The 19,972-nt window shown below is 38.5% G+C and overlaps 1 protein-coding gene across 1 annotated transcript; it reads right to left on the bottom strand.

The window, feature by feature from the left end:
- Window positions 1-1,321: 1,321 nt before the first annotated feature.
- Window positions 1,322-14,155, bottom strand: eno4 (enolase 4). Its single transcript, XM_030787444.1, has 13 exons — window positions 13,979-14,155; window positions 13,504-13,632; window positions 11,379-11,575; window positions 8,804-8,943; window positions 8,047-8,225; window positions 7,538-7,666; window positions 7,211-7,279; window positions 4,422-4,586; window positions 4,089-4,214; window positions 3,584-3,779; window positions 3,371-3,432; window positions 1,720-1,837; window positions 1,322-1,335 (listed from the first exon to the last, which is right to left on the bottom strand). The coding sequence occupies exons 1-13, from the start codon at window positions 14,153-14,155 to the stop codon at window positions 1,322-1,324; spliced, it is 1,701 nt and encodes a 566-aa protein (XP_030643304.1).
- Window positions 14,156-19,972: the final 5,817 nt, after the last annotated feature.

A 19,972-nucleotide genomic window follows, 5' to 3' on the forward strand; every position in this document is an offset into this window, starting at 1 on the left:
TGTCTTTTTGTAACAAACACTTCAGAAATTATTCATGTTTTCAGTATCCTGTATCAACATGATGGCAAAACACAATAATGAAATATATTTAAAGTTCATCTAAATTGTGTTAAATTCCATTTTAAGTAGATTACTAAAGTGGACTGGCATCCTGCACAGCTGTGTCATTATATTTTCTCTGCTGAAACACAAACCACCCCACAGTTTAATACTGCTCTCTCACAGACACACACACACACACAGACACAAACACACACACAGACACACACACACACACAGCGGATGCCTCTTCTGTGGACCATTGCTTTCCTTTTTGGCTTCTTTTGATGGGTAAAATAATTGCCTCTTTTAAGACTTTGTGGGTTGTCCAGAGAATGTTTAGAACAGGATGTGACATATTATCTGAGGCCTCCACACAATGAGATTTCTTGTTTGGTTGACAGCATCAGAAAGGTGCTAAACTGATATTGTTCCATGTTGTTACTTCCAAATCAAGCTCTTTTAAGCAATTCATCTTTTAATTAAAAAAAAAAGGCGCATGTTAATTTTATGACTGAAAATGGTCATTTGCTGATTTTTTATCTTTTTTTTTTTTTTTAACTTTTCTTCAGTAAATTCATTGAGATGCTTTTGAAGTAAACTTGAATGTCATCCATGAAATAAAACTTCAGTGTATATGTGGGTTATTGGGGTTTTTCTCTGCGTTTTTCTTTTACCAGATGCATGTTTTAGTTCTGGAGAGCCAGTATTGTGCAATGCAGAATTTCAAATTATGGTTTATATTAGTTTAGTTCACAGTGAAATTACGTAGCATATTTTCTGATTTAATACATGTTACAATCGCTGTATTTATTTTTTTATTTTTGCATTCACATCTTGTAGTTGTTTAATTATTTTGTTTAAACAAAAGATTTTTTCAGCTGCCAACATAAATATTCTAAATGGGCAAAGAAACATTTTATAGTATTAGCATAGTATCGTGAAGAATATTTTTATAGTATTTTTTCACACCTGCTGACTGTAAGTCACACAACAGTGTTACAATAAAGGAATTTGATATCCCTCAATTTACTTAATGAAGACAGATATTTAAAAAAATCATTTCTCTGGTGTGTCCATTATGGGTAACTGCTCCTGTGGACTCTCTGCAATCAGAGGAAATTTTGCTTCCCTTAAATCCGCTGGAAAAAAAACAAAATGCATAGAAAGTCAAAGACTGTAGCTCTATTGCTTGGCAGAAGGCTGTTGAAAGCTCGTCCCATGCTGAGTATAAACCCTCATTTCAAATGACTATTAGATGTTCAACAAGCCCCATCTGATCTCATATTACAGTTCCTAAAAACACATGTATCCCACAGAGAGTTATGAAAACAAGAAACAAAATTTATAAAAACAGTAAACAAAGCTGTGCATACGTTTATTCAAAATTTAGTATATAAATGTACTCATTTTTTTAAAAACTCAATTTTCAGGAATTGTGTGACGCCCCTGGCATTTTTGTAGTGTGAAGTTAGGTGACCAATTAACCACACTAAGGTAAGATGTTTTTTGTCCTGTCTGACACACAGTCCTCCCTTCTTTCACAGAGAGAGAGAGATAGAGAAAGAGGGAGGGATAGATGTGCTCCCAGCAGTCTGTCCATTCCTGACAGTCTTGCTCATTGCTTTGTGTGGTCTCCTTTCTGACCATGCTGAAAAGATAGAAATGAAAAAGCCATACCCAGTATCCCCTGTTGGGCCAATTCTTCCTCTATACAAATCAGACGGTTGTATTTAGTTGCTCGTTCTCCACCACTGAGACCTCCCAGTTTGAGATAGGTGACGCCCAGTCCAACAGCCTAAGACATATACAGCAAACACACACATGTGCAAGCGCACAGAGACACACATGAGACACAGCATATGCACATGCAGCAGATACAGTGCACACATACACAACCTTGCATAACACATATACACACTCACAAAATAAAAGAAAACAGATCTGAATTGTCACAGATAGAATAGTCAAGTGGAGTCTATCTTTATAACAGAAGCACATTGTTTGTCCTAGCTTCAGAGCACATACACAAACAGTGTGATATCAAAGCAAAAAAAAAACACTGGAGCTTTTGAGACACACTGATGAAACCAGCATTGACTAAGTGTAACCTGCATGAAGTGGGTAGCATTCATATTTGCAGCACAGGGGCTGTAGTTCTTGGTGAATCCCTCAGGCATGTATATATATCGACGTCACAGAGCTCACACTGTGCCTTACCTGCAATTGGATGTCCTCTCACAGAAGATCTCAAGTGGTTTTGGACATATAATTTTTTGATAAATTAGCAGGCTGTAGACAAAACATATATCTTTCTATTTTACCCTTCCTGAAAAATATGTTTGTTTGTTTTTTTGTTTTGAGCCAACTCTAACCATGCATGACTGAGACAGAGGGCACATACACTGGGACATTACACAGCTGAAACTACCCACGTAGCAACAGGTTGTTTTTTTTTTTTTTTTTGGTGATCTATATATTTTTTCCATTCAGAGCCCTAAACTTTTGTTTTGCTGTTTTTTTTTCTTAAATGTACCGCAGTCAGTTCTTTTAAAATGATCATGAAATGTTCAAATACATTTCTTTTTCAATGTAACTAATCATTCTCAACAAACTACAGTGTGATTCACTGCAATCTTTTCCTCTTTATACGAACCTAGTTTGATGCCTTACATAAGTAAGGACATTTACTACTGAACAGATTTTTCCTTATTTACCAATCCTGTCTTATCCTGAGGTGTGTAGAACACCACTGTACGAACAGTAGACCCTCCATACGAGTATACAGAGAGGCAGACACAGACATATTGGTCCAATAGAAATTATATTTGTTGGGAATGGAACTGACCAATCAGCTCAGAAACTGGCTGTGGAGATTCACAAGTCTGAATATTTAATTCCTGAATAATTACACTTCTATATCATCATTTTCACATGAGGGGCAGTTTGATGCAACTTTGATAGGCTACTCTGGTGACTAAGTTTTGATAATAGTTTTGGTGACAGTAACCATTACTTTATCTCTGATGCCACAATAATAAACCTTTTGAAGGGTTTGGATCTTGTCGTTTGTTTCATAGATGCTCTTTAGAGATTTGAGAGATGTCACATGCTTCCTCTTTAAATTGTTCAAAATCAGCTTATTGGAGTATATGTAAAGTATGCAGGTCTTCAATTCTGAATGACCAAAAGTATGAAAAAAATATGCCACAAGACATTGTTAGTTATGCAGATAGATGGACAGAGAATCATTCAAAGGAACAGACAAACAGACTAAAAGGTGGACGTATGAAAAGGCAAAAGCAAGTACCAAAGTACAGTATTGACTCACCATATCTGACAGGGAGTCATCACAGGCCTCACCGTAGCTTACACTCAATATCGACAATCCTCCTAACAATACACACACACACACACACACACACACACACACAAACATTTGGTTTGTGGTTGCCTACCCTAAAGAGCACCAGAAATAATGAGTATAGCTGTCTGGCTTTAAAGGTCCTTGTGTGTGTATAGATGTGTATGCTTTGCTCGCTACCTGTATGTTCCTTTATGAGGTTTAAAAGGTCAGTGACAGTTGTTTCATCACTGTGTTTTAAGATGACCCCTTTAACACCTGGGAGATTGGGTCTGGCCTCAGTTGAGCTACACGTGGGCTGTTCGGCTGCTTTGTCTGCAAGAATGCAGCATGACGTACCAATGGCAGCACTCAGTTTCTCCCACTGCTCCACATCCTAAGGATAAGAGGTATAACTTCACTCATGGACCATCTGCATTCTTGTACTTACATATTCAGTTACAATATGCACCTGCCTGGTCAATATCATGCTGTTTCATGGTACAACGTGGTGTTTTCAAGTACGGATTTAATTAAGCTTCCTTTTGCATTAATTTTGTCAACTACTAACAATGTATTAAACATCCAGAGATTTTGAAACCCACAAAGTCCACTTACTACCTTTTTATAGCTTGTCTTTAAGGATATTATGTCTAGTTTTGCATGAGAAAACATTTATTTCAGTCCACATAACTAGAAATCTTACCTCTTTTCGAAAAGGATCAATTAGGGCCATCAGTCCTGGGTATTTACTCTTCAGAGATATGTACATATCCACTAGTTCATCTGGAGACTTTGGAGTTCCATTCATGACCTCATATTTTCCTCTTGGCTGTAGCAGAGCAAAAGAAACGCCATATAAAGGATGATACTGTTACACCCCACAGCTGTTTATATCAGTCCCACCAATAAGATGCATTTCTGTCAATAATATCAATTTGCTCTAGTGCTTTGGGGTAGGTTGAGGATTCTGTAAATAAATATGATGGAAACCAGTTGCATTTTGCAAGGTCAGTCTTATTACCAGCTCTTCACTTACATAGTCCATTAGCTCATGAGCTGCGCAGTTTACTGCCAAACACAGTTCCTCTCCTAACGCAAGCCCGAGGTTGTTTGAGGCTTCAGTAATTAGATCCAACGGCTGTTCAGGATGATCGTATCCACCTTGTATAGAGCCGCTCTCAGATAAACCCACTAAAACAGGCTGGAAGGGAACTTGAGATTGTAAAGTGCTTTCTGAGGAATGTCGTTACAATGATAATTAAATGATAATTAAATGACTTTTGTATCAGCCTTGGCAATGATCCATCGAATGGTTTATATGTATTTATGTCAGGGATGCCATAATCCAGTCCTGGAAGATTATTAATTTTACCAATCACTGTAGTGTACGGTTGGCTGACGAGTATACCTGCTTCCCAGGAAAAAAAGGCAGTAGCTAAGATCAAGGCAAATTCAAGAAGCCCTCTGGAACTGGATTTTGGTACCCCTGATCTGTACATCAGTAAGAATTTATAGTATTGTGTTCAGAAATTTTCTACTAACAACATAACATTTTAACCCAGCCAAGACAACTTACTAATGGATAAGTGTTATTGATCTGATATTCTGACTCTGCAGAGTCTGAAGTATTTGGATATGGACACTGATTGAATGGAACTAAAGTAATCTTCAAGCATTTTGTAATGGACACTATTCATGTGAAACTGATCTATATAGCAAAATGTGACCTAAAATCCAATCCAAATTTAAATTCTACACAGGTGAGTTTCTTACTACATGGTGTTCAGATCTCTTAACTTGTGTTACCAACTTAAATCAAAATGGATTAAATTAATTTTTGCCATCAGTCAACACATAATATTCCATAACGACACAGTAAAACCACATTTTTTAGGAATTTTTGGAAATTTGTAAATTTAAAAACTGAAATCTCACATTTACATATTTGTTCAAAATCCTTTACAATAATACTTCAAATTCATTTTTACCTGAACTGAGTTCAACTGAGATGTGTCTGGAACTGTACTGTAGTCCACCTGTGGCACATTCACTTGATTGAGCATAAATTACTAAAGTGCATACCTTTCTATGTTAAGTCCCACAGTTTACAGTGCATGGCAGAACAACAGCAAAGCCATGAAGTCCAAGGACCTCCCTGTAGACCTCTGAGATAGGATTGTGTCAATGCATAGATCTGGAATAGGGTATAAGAACTTGCTGACGCATTGTAGGTTCTAAGGAGCAGAGTGGTCTCTGTCATTGTCAAGTGGAAAACTTTGGAACCGTCAAGACTGTTCCAAGAGCTGGGCATCCATCCAAATTTGGCATTTAGGAAAGAAACCTCTTGCACAGAGAGGTAACCAAGAGCCTAGTGGCTGTTCTCACACAGCTTCAGAGTCCCTGTGTTGAAGCAGGCAAACCTGCCTAAAGGAAAAACATCTTTGCCACTCTCCATCAATCAGGTCTCTATGGTGGAGTTGCTAGGCAGAAGCGACTCCTAAGTAAAAGGTATATGACAGACCACCTAGGGTTTGTCAGGCAGCACTTAAAAGACTCTGAGACCATAAGAGGAAGTTATCTCTAGTCTGATGAGACAAAAATTTAACTGAACTGAACCGAACTGAACTGCCAAGTGTCACGTTTGGTGAAAACCTGGTATTGCTAATTACCTGGATGATATTATCCCTATATGGTGAAACATGGTGGTGGCAGCATCAAGCTGTGGGCATTCTTCTCAGCAGCAGGGACTGGAAGACTGATCAGGATTTAGGGAAAGAACCAAATACATAGAGGTTCATGAAGAAATCCTGCTCCAGAACACACAACCTCATACTAGGGAGATTCAGCTTTCAGCATGATAACCACCTGGAGCACACAGCCAAGACAGCAGTGTAGTGGCTTTGGTACAAGTCTCTGAATGGCCTTGAGTGTCCCAGCCAAAGCCCAGACTTGAACCCCATAGAAAATCTGTGTAGAGACCTAAATATTTCAGTTTATCAATTCTCCTCATCCAATCAGACAGTGCTTGAGAGGCTCTGCAAGGAAGAATGGGAGAAACTGTCCAAACTCAGGTGTGTAAAGCTGGCAGACGCATACTCGTGAAGTCGTGCCGCTGTAACCACTGCCAAAAGCGGAAGCAGTCTTTCAAAGAACTAAGTGTCTGAATACTTATGCAAACAGTTGAGTTTCTTATTCTTAATTCATTTTCAAAGAATTTTAAAAAAGATGTTTTTACTTTGTCATTATGGGGTACTTTGTGTTGATTGATGGCAAAAAATATAAACGTAACCCATATTAAATTAAGTTGATAACTGCAACTCAGGCACCAGCACAATGCCTGTGCAAGTGTTTTTTTTTTTGTTTGGTTGGTTTTTTTTGTTGTTACAAAAGATAAAAATAACATAAGGTTCACATAAAATAAAGACAAATATAAAGAAGACTCAGAGAACAATAAATGATGAAAAAGGACAACAGTATGGAAGTTCACAGAAGAAGAGGCTCTGACACTCTAGGAACAAGTAGACTTCACACTGACGAAAAGATTCAGAGGGATATTTAGACAGAGAATGATTAACAGAACACAGGTGTAATGGATATTTAATGATCAACAAAGACTGGTGATTAACAGTCCAGTGATGCTGAGCGCTGATAGGTTGGTTGGAGGAAGAAGGAAACAATGATGTGACAGTACCTCAAAAAGTGTGGAAGGAATATAAATACTTTTGGAAGATACAGTCACTGATTCATTTAGTACAGAATTGCTTAATACAGATTTAGCTGAAATCTGTAACATGGCACTGGTAGTTCTTCTGGAATGTTCCTTACCCCCTTCTCTGAAGATATGCTCAGTATCCTTCTCACCTCTTCCTGAAGCTCAAGACACATTGCAATGACCTGCAAGACAGTAAATATAAACAAATACAAACAACAAACACATCCATCTGTTACATATCCTTAAGCTCTTACACTCTGCCAAAGAGTAATGGGGTTTAGCAGCTACAGTGTCAGAGAACAATACACATACAGAAAGCTCTGAAAGGAGTAATGGAGCTATGAAAACAGGGCCTTGAAGATGACTGACAACCTACATTCCTTAGAGACTAAAAGCGAAGTATTCAAGTTTTACAGAGATCTTGTCAAAACTCAGTTTACCTGTTTGGCTCTTTGTCCAGCTCCGGGAACGAGAATAACCTCATCCATTAAATTGAGCTTTCCTGGAGATGCTTTGCCACAGCTCAGCAGTGTGATCATGGGTATAGGCATGTGAAGTGGACTCAGTGCCTGCAGATATTTACGGCATAACACGTAGGATAAACAGTTAGATATGTCTACTTCTCAAAGAGACCCTTTCGTCTGAAACTAAGGAACTGCTGTTTTGTTGAGGTTGTTTTGTTCATTCTGTTCTTTCTTTCTCTGTTCACTGAGAGTGTTCCTGTATTGTTATGTTTTCCTCTCATGAATTCCTCAGAAACTTTTCTTCTGTCGCTGGACAATAGGGCAAAGCTTCATTTTCCTTTAGTTACCACCTACAGTGTGAGTTTATGTCTTTTCAGTGTAAAAGACAATGAGACTGTTGCAGCTGCTGATTCATGTTGAATAGTCTGAGGATAGAGTTTTAATTCAAGATCTCTCTCTTTCTCTCTCTCTCCCCATTCACTGACCTGTAGGCCTCTCAGAGATGAGATATGTTTGTAGAGGGGAGTATCCATTAGCAGTGCTGCAGTCTTGGCTACAGCCAAGGACACTGCACCCACAGCCATACAGCCAGGCACCACGGACACTGGAGGGTCTGGAGGGGTTAGAGAGGGCTCAGGCTTCTCCTTGCTGTTCCTCTTTTTGCCTGAAAAAGAGATAAAGCCAGAGACACATAGAACATCAAAACAGACAGTGGGAAACAGGAGAAAGGCACTTCTGGTCATCCATCACAATGACAGGGAGAGGCGTGGAAGAATTAAATGCAACTGGCTAATGAAAATGAATACATGCATTTTGTGTAAAACACGGCAGGGGTGTGTAGCATTTGCTGGAAACAGAAACACAGTACACTTGAATATGTAGCTGAGAAACTGGTTGCAGTAGACCAGGGCTGCAACATGATTGCAGACCGCATACTCTCGTAATATTATACTGTGCATGCCAAAACACACTGAACATGACCGTTCTGCACAAATGGTCCTTTTTCAAAATTTATTATGATGATATTATATTATATTATATTGATATGATATTATAAAAAAATACATTTTATATTATGCTGACATTAGACCAGCACCAGTGATTTTAGTGGCATTTGACGGTACACCAAGCATCCGAATACACTAGTCACAAAGATTTGATCTAATATGATGTGATGTGCATATTCTACTCACTGAGTAAGGGCATATTGTCACAGAGCTTCCCTTAGGATCCCTGGCTTACCTTTGTCCTTATGTTTCTTGTCTTTGGAAGGTGCGGGGGGGGGAGAAGGTTCAGGCTCCGGTTCTCTCAGCTCCTTCTCTTCTTCTTCTTCCTTGTTACTAACATCTAGGTTCTCCAAGTAGCGTTCCATGAAGAAATCACTGCAACACAAATAGAGTTTTGCCTGAGGACTAAAGAGGCTATCAGTACATGGCCTGGTCTGCATGTGTAGCATTCTCAGATCCATATTGTACAAGAGCAGATAATGTCTCTTTCAGCGTAATACATGTCTGTTCGAAAGGCATGGGCATTAACACAGCCTTCTCAGAAAAAAGTTGATGTTGTTTAACCATTATTTTTCTGCGTCTCTTTAAGATCATCATAGGTCAGTTCTCTGGTTTAGCTCTAACTGACTTTTGCTCACTGCAGAGGTGATAGATATATATACAGATAAAATTACCTAACTATATGAAGGGGAAACACTTATCAACAAATAGCACATAAAAAATCAGCATATGTGCAATGTACTCTGCTCAAGCTTTAAAGAAATCTAGCCTCCAAAGTCAGTCTCTAAAATCACCAGTTTTATCTGTAATACCATCTAGCAGCAGATCTGCTTTTTTTAATTTATTTATTCAGCGATTCCTCCTTAATGCTGTAAAATAATGGAACTGCCTTGATAAACATTCAAGTACACATGCATTAATCCATAAATGAAGATTTAATCCTCTGAACACTACAGCAGGCATGCCCCTCCTGTGCTGATGTGCCTGTGTGTAATTAAAACAGACAGAATTTGGAAGCTTTTTTACCCCAAACTGGGGTCAGTGCAGGAGCAGTGCATCTCAAGAGTGCTCTGTACAGCTCAATGTGAGAGGAGAAAAATGGAAAAGGCTTGTCCCATGACAAGAAACAGAGAGAGAGAGAGAGAGAGAGAGAGAGAGAGAGATGGGAAAAACAAATGAAACCAAAAGAAATACACAAACAGAAGAGAGAGCAGAGCCCTGTCAGCAGCACATACACACAAAGCCTAAGTGGAACACTGCTACTATACCAACGTACACACACACACACACACAGGGTAATGATTTGATACTCACTGACAACAGCCAAAGAGCTCTGAACCCTTTCACCACCTGACCCGACTCTGAGGGTCAACAAAGAATCATGACAACCTGACTACCCAATATCACTGGAGAATCGTCCCCCAATAAAATTACTCTTTCAGTAAATGACATTCACTCACTCCACACATTAAAAACTCAGTCTGGAGGATTCTAATTACAATTTATGACATTTATTTCATTGTTGAAAACAGGTTGAACTGTCGTAAATGTTGGGAGTAAGCAGTGGTTGAGTTATCCCAGGCATATGCCTGCATTGTAATAATACTGCTGAAGCTTGAAGAGATGGGCTCTATTTGTGTCAGTTACACAAAATACTCCAGGGAAATGACTTTAATGAGACACTGCTGTTTTGACAGTGAGTACAGATGAAGATAGCTGGACAGGGAGAACCCCCCTAATTCTTAATAGCGTGTTTGTGAATCTGTATTGGCAGGAGGCGTGGCGCAGAATTGAAGATACACTTCCATCTTCTTCCCATGACCTACTGCCCTAGTCAAAGCCCAGTGATGCCAGTGGTACCTAATAACACCCCGAGATTCTGTCATGTAGTCATCCTAGCTAGTCCCGCCTCTTGGAGAGCTGCCATATATTTCAACCCATCTAATGGACAGTTCATGCCATTAATGAGGCATTGATGTTGCATTTTATACATGTCATAACATGCAATGTGCAATACACAGTGAAACACATAAGCTAATGGCGAAATGAGGCTCTAAAGTTAAAAAAAAGTGGTATAGTGGAAAGATAAATACATAAGTCTCAGTAAGCAGTCTAAAAAAACATACAAGCAATTATAAAGGTATGGAATTTTTTAAGCTGAGTTTTAATGGTAGTGGGTGCTAACATTTCTTGCACATACCAGAGAAAAATCATTCCCTTATAAGGATATATGATTTGTAGATTATTATATAAAATATTGTCATTATTATGTCTTTTATGGAATGATGAATCACAGTTTGCAAAACTAGAGACATACATGGATGATGTCAAAGGCCAATTACACCATCAGCTGTTTCCAGATATGTGTGTTTTGTATTGTTCACAGGTCACTAGGCCAGGAAAACAGTCAGTGCCATTTGATTCCAATTAGGCTCTGGTGGTTGTTGACAACATATCACACTGAGTTCAATAACCTAATGGCACTTTTATTCTTGTAACGTTTTTCTTTTTTGACCTAAAGGAGGTGACCAGAAGACACACAATGCTGTTTATTCTCATTTTGGTGGATACATATTTGCTTGATTTTGTTCAGCTCTGAGTACAGCACTCTGTGTGTGAAAGCATCACATGTTAACCAGGGGTTACTTTATTCTGTTAACACTGACCCTGACCTGTTCCCCTGTCATGAAAGGGTTTCAGAGACTGGGAATCTTAAAAGAAGTCAATTGTGAAATGCTATATTGGTCTCTGATGAAAGCTCTCCTGTGAAAATGTTTATCATTTGGCTGTACATTCTGAAGTGTAGATACCTCAATAATTTATCCACAGCTGTCTGATCTGTGGGGTCAAGGCCCTTTAACATCTTGCACAGAGGTTGGTTGATCCAGTGGAGTGCAGTCGACACTGACTGATTTTGCTTGGCACCATTAGGAATCCCCTCCCCCGACTCCTGAGAGCTGTCCTTTAGGGCACGGCAGTCACTGGGTATCACAGCAGAACATATACTCTGAATACAAAGAGCAGAACAGAAGAACAATTGTGTGCCATTTTGCGCCTCAGTGAATAGACCACATGGGGCATCTGTGTGACAAAGAATTTGACTGTTTGTTTGTTTGTTTGTTTGTTTGTTTTAACATAGAGGCCATATGAATATACAGTTAGACAGGGATATGGCTTGGTCAATTTAAACATTTACATTTGTGTTTTAAATCAGCTTTAACACTGAAAAAAAAGACTGGGTTGGACTGGAAACACTGTATCAGTGGAGGGTTGCTGGCCATACCCATATCATCTATTGATGAATGACTCTAGCCTTCTCTCATTAAGTCAAGAGCAGAGTCCGTTTTAGTTTGTGGATGGCAGAAAAAATGGAGGGGTAAAATTGGATTTGAGTTCACTGGCTAATTACCTCAATAAACATAACAACATCATGCCTGGGTCCTTTCCAACTTGGCCAAATGTGTTAAAACAATGTAATTAACAACAACCCGGCCAATATGTGAAACAAAGGTTTGTTTCCTATGGTTTCCTATCCTCTCTCTGTCTCTCTGTCTCTCTCTCTGCCATCCTCACAAACCCCTGCACCTAAAAGTAATACAGATACAGACCTGAGGTAGCAATTACACAGTGCCCTCCTGCTGACCTGGAGCCAGAAACTTTGTTGAAATATGAAGCATCTGAGTTTGCATCCACTCTCTTTGTAGCTGCTCTTTTCATGTCTAAGCACTAGCTTCAGAGTTCACTGTCACTGCACATTATCATCAGCTAGCTCACAGTATCTACCAATGGACACCATCATGCCTCTAAAACAGCTGTGCCAGTGTAACAGATTTGCCCCTAGCTGGATGACCAGTGACCTTGGGGTAGGAGTAAGATGCACATGAAAGTGAGCTAAAGTCTCAGACTGATAACCCTGTTGTCAGTGAATCTTTTTAGATTCAGGGAGAGAGAGACTTACCCATGTCACTGCCCTTAACTGGCTCACCTCTACCACACCTAACCATCAAAAGCTCACTTCCATTCTAGGTCAAGGCAACAATGAAGTGGATTTGCCCTTATGTGGACTCAAACTATGTTGGTTTGGTTAGTCTCTAATGAGTGAATTCAGAGCTTGACCCAGCAGCCCGGTTACCAGCGCATGTTTTTAGGCTCAAGGACAGGTTAACCTGTGGCACTGCCCTTAGCTTGCCTACCTCCTCTATATCAGCCCTCACATCATTTATTACAATAGATGGATAGGGAAACAGAGACTGCGAGGGAGACAGTGGGAGGGAGAGGGTGGAAAATGCTGGCTGTTGCACAGTCTGGTGAACACACTGAGACTATTCTCACCAGCAGTACGTGTTGCTGAGATGAGCATTTGACAACACACAACAACTTCCTTTGTGCTATATAGGCAAGCTCAGCTCTGTTTTAAATATACCCCCACGTCAAGTCATATTCATCCCCTGTCAAGGCACTGTATCAGTGAAAATGGCATTGGGTCAAAGGCCACAGGGTCACCCTCAGATCACTCCCTTACTCTATTCCTTATCTGCCTGTATGTCTGTTTACATTAGATCTTTTGCCATGACCTTGGGGCTTCTATACATTACTATGTTACAAATCCACACTTCTGCCTAAGATCCAGGTTATTATTTCTGAGCAAATATTATTTCTGGGCAAATCATCACATTAACTCACACCCGTCACAATGGCTAACGTTCACAGTCAATCTCAAATTGCTCTGGTGAATATCGTTGCAGTTACAAATATCTGGGATTTATCTTCATAAATATTCAGGATATTCCAGAATTGATAAAATCAGGTGAATGGAAAAATAAACAAATAATTACTGTTAACTTGGTTTTACATGATGAAACTGGTGGAGCAAAACATTCCAGTTAAATCCATGCCCATAGCAGACAATACACAATAAAATTCATGTTTGATTACCTTCTCCTCATTTTTGATGATGCAGTATACCTCTGCTTGAACTGTCAACTGGCCTCTGCCATTATAAATCTCTTTTCCCCAAATCCTACTGATCACAGGAGAGGAGGAAAGCTTTGAGAAGTAGTTTGCCTGAAAAAGCAATGTTTAATGTAGAGTTTATTTTCATCAAATGAGAAAGCTTCAGAAAACGTATATACATTTATTTATACCTCACATATACAAAAATATAGAGAGTACAAATTCCCTCACCGTCTAGCTGGATAGTAATATGACATGAAGCAGGTTACACTTTGGCAAAAACTCACAGTATCTTAAGCCTGAACTCGTTAACAAAGTAAATGCTTAAGTACATCATTCCCGTGAATATTCATTCAATGACACTAACAAAGTTGAAAAGAAACATACAATACCTAACTAACTGTATTAAATGAATGAGCTAATGAAAACTACGATATGGTCTCCGCCCATACTGTACCAGATAACCGTGAATGTCGTTTGGCTGTTCGAAAAACGCCTCATTTAGAGCAGCCTCTAGCTTCTGTGAAATAGCGTTTGCTCCGAAGTATTCAGCTGCTTTTATCTTTAATTCGTAGAATTCTTTTTCCTCTCTCGACTGTCGACCATGACCGCTCAAGAATCCTTTAGAAGACATGTTGAAAACAAAGAATGTGTGGATAATTTTCGATATCTGCACTTGCTGTCGTTATCAAACTTTCTGAGTTTTATCAGGTCCACAAGGGTGTTTTGGCGTTCTGAAGTTGCTGGGCAACGTTGACTGTAACATCGCGAGAATCTCACGACACAGTCGCTGTTGTGCTGGTCTCTCGAAGTATCAATGTAGTTTCAGCGGGCACTGTTACACTTTATTTACATGTTAGATGAGCTATGTCTAACTGAATATGTCGCAAGAACATTGCCATTGCTAAGAATAGACTACCATTGAGATTTTGAAAATTGTATCAAACTTCTTTTAATGCACTTGCATCTTAGGTAAGTGGCCTGTTGCTGTATAAATATAATTACACGTGTGTAACCCATGCCATGATTTCTTCGATGTTCGTTCTGAAAAAAAAGGGGGGGGAAGTCAAAACCAACAATGGCTTTTGTTTTAGTGTGAGGTTAATGGTATATTGACACGGAATTATTTAAGTTATTTTCTGTGCTATGTTATAGGCCACATCCTCAAGCGTGCGGCGAACATGTCCATTTTAAAGTGAAATTGAAACGAATTAAAACGTCAAATATTACTCAGCGGCGGTATTACAAAACAAAACAAACTAACTAAGTAAAATAAAGAAATAAATTACAGAAGTCTCGTCAATTTGGATATGTGTTGAAAGCTCTATACACATATTTTGGTGTTTAGACACGTGTTTAAAGGTCAGAATTTCTGAGAGTTTTTGGCAGCGAGCGCATTCTAATACTCAACGACACTAATCTAGTACCTAGGGCCGCAAGACCATGTGATACCGATAAGAGTAAGCAACAATCTTTGCTTTGCTTTGTTCAGTCTCTTAGTTGCCTACATCCTGAAGTAGCCCAGATCTTTTAAACACTCAGTGTGTACTATTAACGTCACAAGAGGCAGTCGAAAGGATAGGCTACAGTTTCAAAGATACATTCAAAGAAACTAAAATGATGTCTAGAATATGTCATTAAGCAGTTTCATTTCTGAAAGTTCAAGAAGAAAATGCACTGACTCAAACGAAGTTGCAACTAAGCAATTTCGTTTTGGAACGAAGCATGCTATGGTCTTCTTCCTCTTCTTCTTCTTCTTCTTCTTCTTCTTCTTCTTCCTTTTCGTCGTCGTCGGACAGTGTGTGTAAATTCTTTTCTGATTGTGCCATTTCAGTTTATTCGATTTATTTACTGCAAGGATAAGGCTACACGTACACACAATGATTACAAATAAAATAAAACAAATCAACCAGGATACTCTGCATTTTCATAAATGTGTCTTTGTGACATAAAGCCACATTCTCGGCATTTAATAAAACCCATAATAAAACTTCCCTCTTACCTCAGTATTTCTGAAAAGCTCTTCAGGGAAACAATATCTTTTAAAAACAAAACGAAACTGTGAACTGCAAAAGAGAAGACTTATTGAAATACTTAAACTCAGAAACATATTCTTGACAAAGATAGGCCTAATAAATGTGCCATCACTGTTACAGTTATTCGGCACTATTCTGACATACAGCTTGCAATGATCATTGTATTGTTAGTTTCTACAACAACAACAACGATAATAATAATAAAAAAAATAAATAAAAATAAATAAATAAATAAATAAACAAATAAATAAATAGATACATAATAATAATAATAATAATAATAATAATAATAATAATAATAATAATGTACGACTTATAGCCATATTTTTACTACCTAAAATTTAGTTGTGTAACCGAAAAAGCCTGATGCACTCAGTTATGTAAGAGTAATAACAAATACTGTGATTAACCTACGGAAATAGACTTAAACTATCTTATTAGCAGTCTGCCATAGCTGAAATCCTAATATATCTGATATATTTGTTCCAATGATCACAATGTTTGGAAAAATTAATTACTTGCTGTCTGTTCTTCTTATTATTTAATATAGGTTTACTAGTTTCTTTTGCCTTGTGGTATTTTATTAACATGCTAATAGTGTAGTCAGAGCTCACACACGATAGTTCAGGAAAAATGCATAAGCCAAATTGTCTAAAAAAAAAAAAATCCTCATGAGAATGATTCTGAATCTTGAGCGACAGGGCTTTGGTTGTGACAAAATAGGTCATTTCATTAGATCCGGCTTCACGTTAACATCAGCTCACTGCTAACACATTAGTAATCATATTAGAACAGAGGCCCACGGGCTTAACATTATTGTCAGGGACTGGTCAATCTGCTTCTAGCACACCCAAGCAAATCACTCCTTTTTAATGTGTAGTGCCAAGCCAAATTTCTTCGCCTGCATTTCACCTTTGTAGAACAACCTCACCAAACTGAACAAATGGTGAAGTACACTATCTGTGTAAAGCTAGGTTAATTGGTAATTATTTACTATAAGTAAAGTAAATAAAAAGTAATAAATAAAATGCGGACGAATATTTTCTGTGAATATTCAAAGTGAATTGCTTTATTTTTTATAGAATTTCATTGAGACTGTTAGGTTTTCATAATATTTAATCCGTTCAGCCTAGTATAATGCGCATGCATAGGCTACACGACATTCACCATAAAGACAGTCTAATGTTAGGATAGTAATAACAATGACAAAGTTCTTCGTGGGATACTGGGTTGTACCGACGTTTTCGTGTGAATCAGATCTCCGTGTCAGTCCGTATTGAACATTTAGAAAAACCTTGAGGCTCTATTGACTTGAAACAGTGAAAATACAAATATCGTTTTTACTCACCAAAAAGATTCATGGTGCTGTAAAGGTATTGTACACACACCAGCTTCATTAGTCTCTGTGCAGTATGCGCAGTGTATTGGAATGTGGTTCCATTCTTACTTAAAGACGCACGGTCTTCCACTTTATTCTTAAGCATTTCTTTTTTGTTATCAGTAATTGACCTAACTTTACTTACTTACTTACTTATTATAACAAACATTTCTGACAGCTTTGTCGCATTTGCTCTTGTGACTGATCCCAAAATATCGAATTTATTCATAATAACCATTCCTTCATGACATCTCTATTGATGTTGGCATCTCTCTCTAGGTTGAGACCTTGCAGCCCGCGTGATTCGGCCAGGATATACATAGTATATATATATATAGTAAAGGATACTATAAGTAGTCTCCCTGTCGGAAAAACGTGAACAGCGTGGCTGACGAATTAAACTGACCTGTTACCGTGCAGCATTATTTTAATGTATATATGACATACATTGCTGAGTAACACTTTTAAATATTAATGTTCATTCTTAATGATGCAGAATGACTGTCATTAAGTGTCCAAATACAAACATGTTCATTCAACTGTCTTTACATTTGTTGGACCAAAAAGAAAAGGCAACGTTAATCCAATCAGGTTTGTGTGGTTTTCATGTATCTTAGCTAATATCGAATGATACGGTTCTCGCCCCCTGTAACAGACAGATCTGAACACGAGAGCATTCGGTTTTCTTTTTCGTCATTTTAAAAATACGTTTAATTGCAATTTGTAACCTTAATCACCTCGGGTTATAATTTGAACTTCTGACCTTACATTTTAAACCCTAATGGACCACTCTCCGCTGAGCATTAGTCTGGAACTCTGTGTCAATGTCACAAATACTATTACACCACCATAAGTGAGACTGGGATTGTACATTGACTGCTCTGACGCATACCTCAATATATGAATGGTGTAACGTACTTTAATGACGTGATCAATAAGAAACATGGTGCCGTTGCACGCGCGGACTAAAATTAAGCAGTTTTAAAGTCAGTTTTAAAGTCTTCAAGTGTAAAATGTGCATTTGAGCGATGGCATTATATACGTCGCGTCCTCTTTCCCTACTAAACCGTGTGTGCCGGGCATCCAGAGTTCAATCCGGCAGCACAGGGGTCGGACAGCGGGCAGAGGTGAGCTTAAGCACACTAGGCTGACTACAACGCATTTTCTAAATAAACCCCGTCATGTAATTAAGTCGCGATCACTTACCATGACAACATCGCGCCACGTGAAGTTATATATTTAGCCTGTGCATGGACCGTGCTCTGAGCAAGTTAGTGGAGGCTTGTGTAACAGATTTGTAAAGAAAAGCGCAAATAATGCTGGAGATACAAGCTATAAATATAAATACAAGTATGAATATACATATAAATGTAAAGACAAATATAAATGAAAAAAAAAAGAATATAGGCCTTGTAAAGCAGTTGGTGAGAACAGCAAGGTGTAAGCTATGGAATGAATCAACATGTGACATACTGTATTTATTTGTTCTTTGTACCTTGCTATTATGAATACAATTATTTTTTTATGAAAAAAACATGAAGAATAATACTCAAAAGTTAGTTCTGTGTTTACAGGTAATTCCTAAAATGAAGAAAACGCTAAGTGTCTTGATAGGGCGCTGGGCCACCACCGGCCGTAAGAGCAACTTTAATTCACCCTGGCATAGATAGGCTATATAGGTGTCTGGAATTCCGCTACAGACTGTTCTTTTTCCAGAAGTTTTGTAGATGGGCGAGGAAAACAGTGTCTTAGGGTTTGTTCCAGAATTTCCCATTAGTGTGCAGTTGTGTTGAAATCTGGTGAATGTGACGTCCATGCTGTATGGTTTATTGTTTTCATGTTCATCGAACCATCTAGTGAAACACTGTGCCCTATAAATCCAGGGACTGTCATCTTTAAAGAGATCAATTCGATTTGGATAAAAATGCTGTAACATAGGACGATGGTCACTTTGAATGATTTTGTATTTATTGGCATATGTGCCCGCTGAGGGTTTGAGTGGACCTTATCATTGCTAGGATAATGCATCCTACATCATGTCAGAACTGTCAGAACAGAACTGTATGTTTCTTCTGATATGTGCAACATAGTAGTGAAACTTCTGCCAGTTGTTCCACAACGGTCACCAGTCCTTCAAATCCGAGATATCATCTTTTAGCCATGGTAGCCAAAATAAAAGGAAACCAGGGCTCCAAAGTATTTTTATGTATGACTGTAAGCATCATGGGATGTTGATTTACTGAAATGTTTCAATTATTTTGGCGGTTGATGGTAAGATCACTGTAAATAAGGCGTAACATTTTTATATTTCTAGACTGAGGCACGTTAAAATGCAATTATCGTCTATGTTGCCTTGTTACGTAAAAATAAACAAATAAATAAAAATTAAAATACAAACAAACAATCAAACCGTTTTAATTTAACAAGCAAGGCTGGTGGAAGCTAACACTTTCAATGGGCCACGTTTCCTTGGAAAAAATGTACAAAATAGGCTATGCACCACCAATGTCTGTGCGCAATAGGGATATTTCTGTTCATTTGCCATTTTGAACTAACTTGGAGGTTTTTCCTAAGAACGTAAGGATGAACTGTTAAAAAATTGATTTTTCCAGATCATTCCAGCCTTGCAAATTCGCATTTATGCAAGTTACACCACGGCGAAACCTAAATACAGCACCAGATGCGGAGCCATACCGACTGAACGCGGAACTCTGTCTCCTGTGTGAGCTAGCGAGCTCCCAGGGTTCACGCGGAGGTCAGTTTGCTCCAGGACAGGAAGTCACAGAGAGGGCACTAGCATCAGACGTCATAGAATCGAGTGCGTTCATTGGCTTTTTTCAGGGCATGGCTGGGCTTACACATACACAGACACAAACAATATCCGACACAGCATAATGTGTCTTATACGGCGCTATAATACTCACGCACAGAACAAGTGCTATCTGCCTTTATAACGAAAACCCCAGAAACTGATATTATGTAAGCCATAGATTTTCTTTTTATCCCATCGCCTCAGAAACATTTTAGGTATATTGTC

This window comes from Chanos chanos, chromosome 10 (assembly GCF_902362185.1).
Source record: "Chanos chanos chromosome 10, fChaCha1.1, whole genome shotgun sequence".
Taxonomy (NCBI): domain Eukaryota; kingdom Metazoa; phylum Chordata; class Actinopteri; order Gonorynchiformes; family Chanidae; genus Chanos; species Chanos chanos.

Coding starts and splice junctions, on each gene's coding strand:
- eno4 (XM_030787444.1), bottom strand. CDS start 14,155: ATGTCTTCTAAAGGATTCTTGAGCGGTCATGGTCGACAGTCGAGAGAG. Junction 8,944..11,378: donor GCTGTGGATAAATTATTGAG/GTATCTACACTT, acceptor TTTGTGTTGCAG/TGATTTCTTCATGGAACGCT. Junction 1,838..3,370: donor ATGACTCCCTGTCAGATATG/GTGAGTCAATAC, acceptor TATATGTCTTAG/GCTGTTGGACTGGGCGTCAC.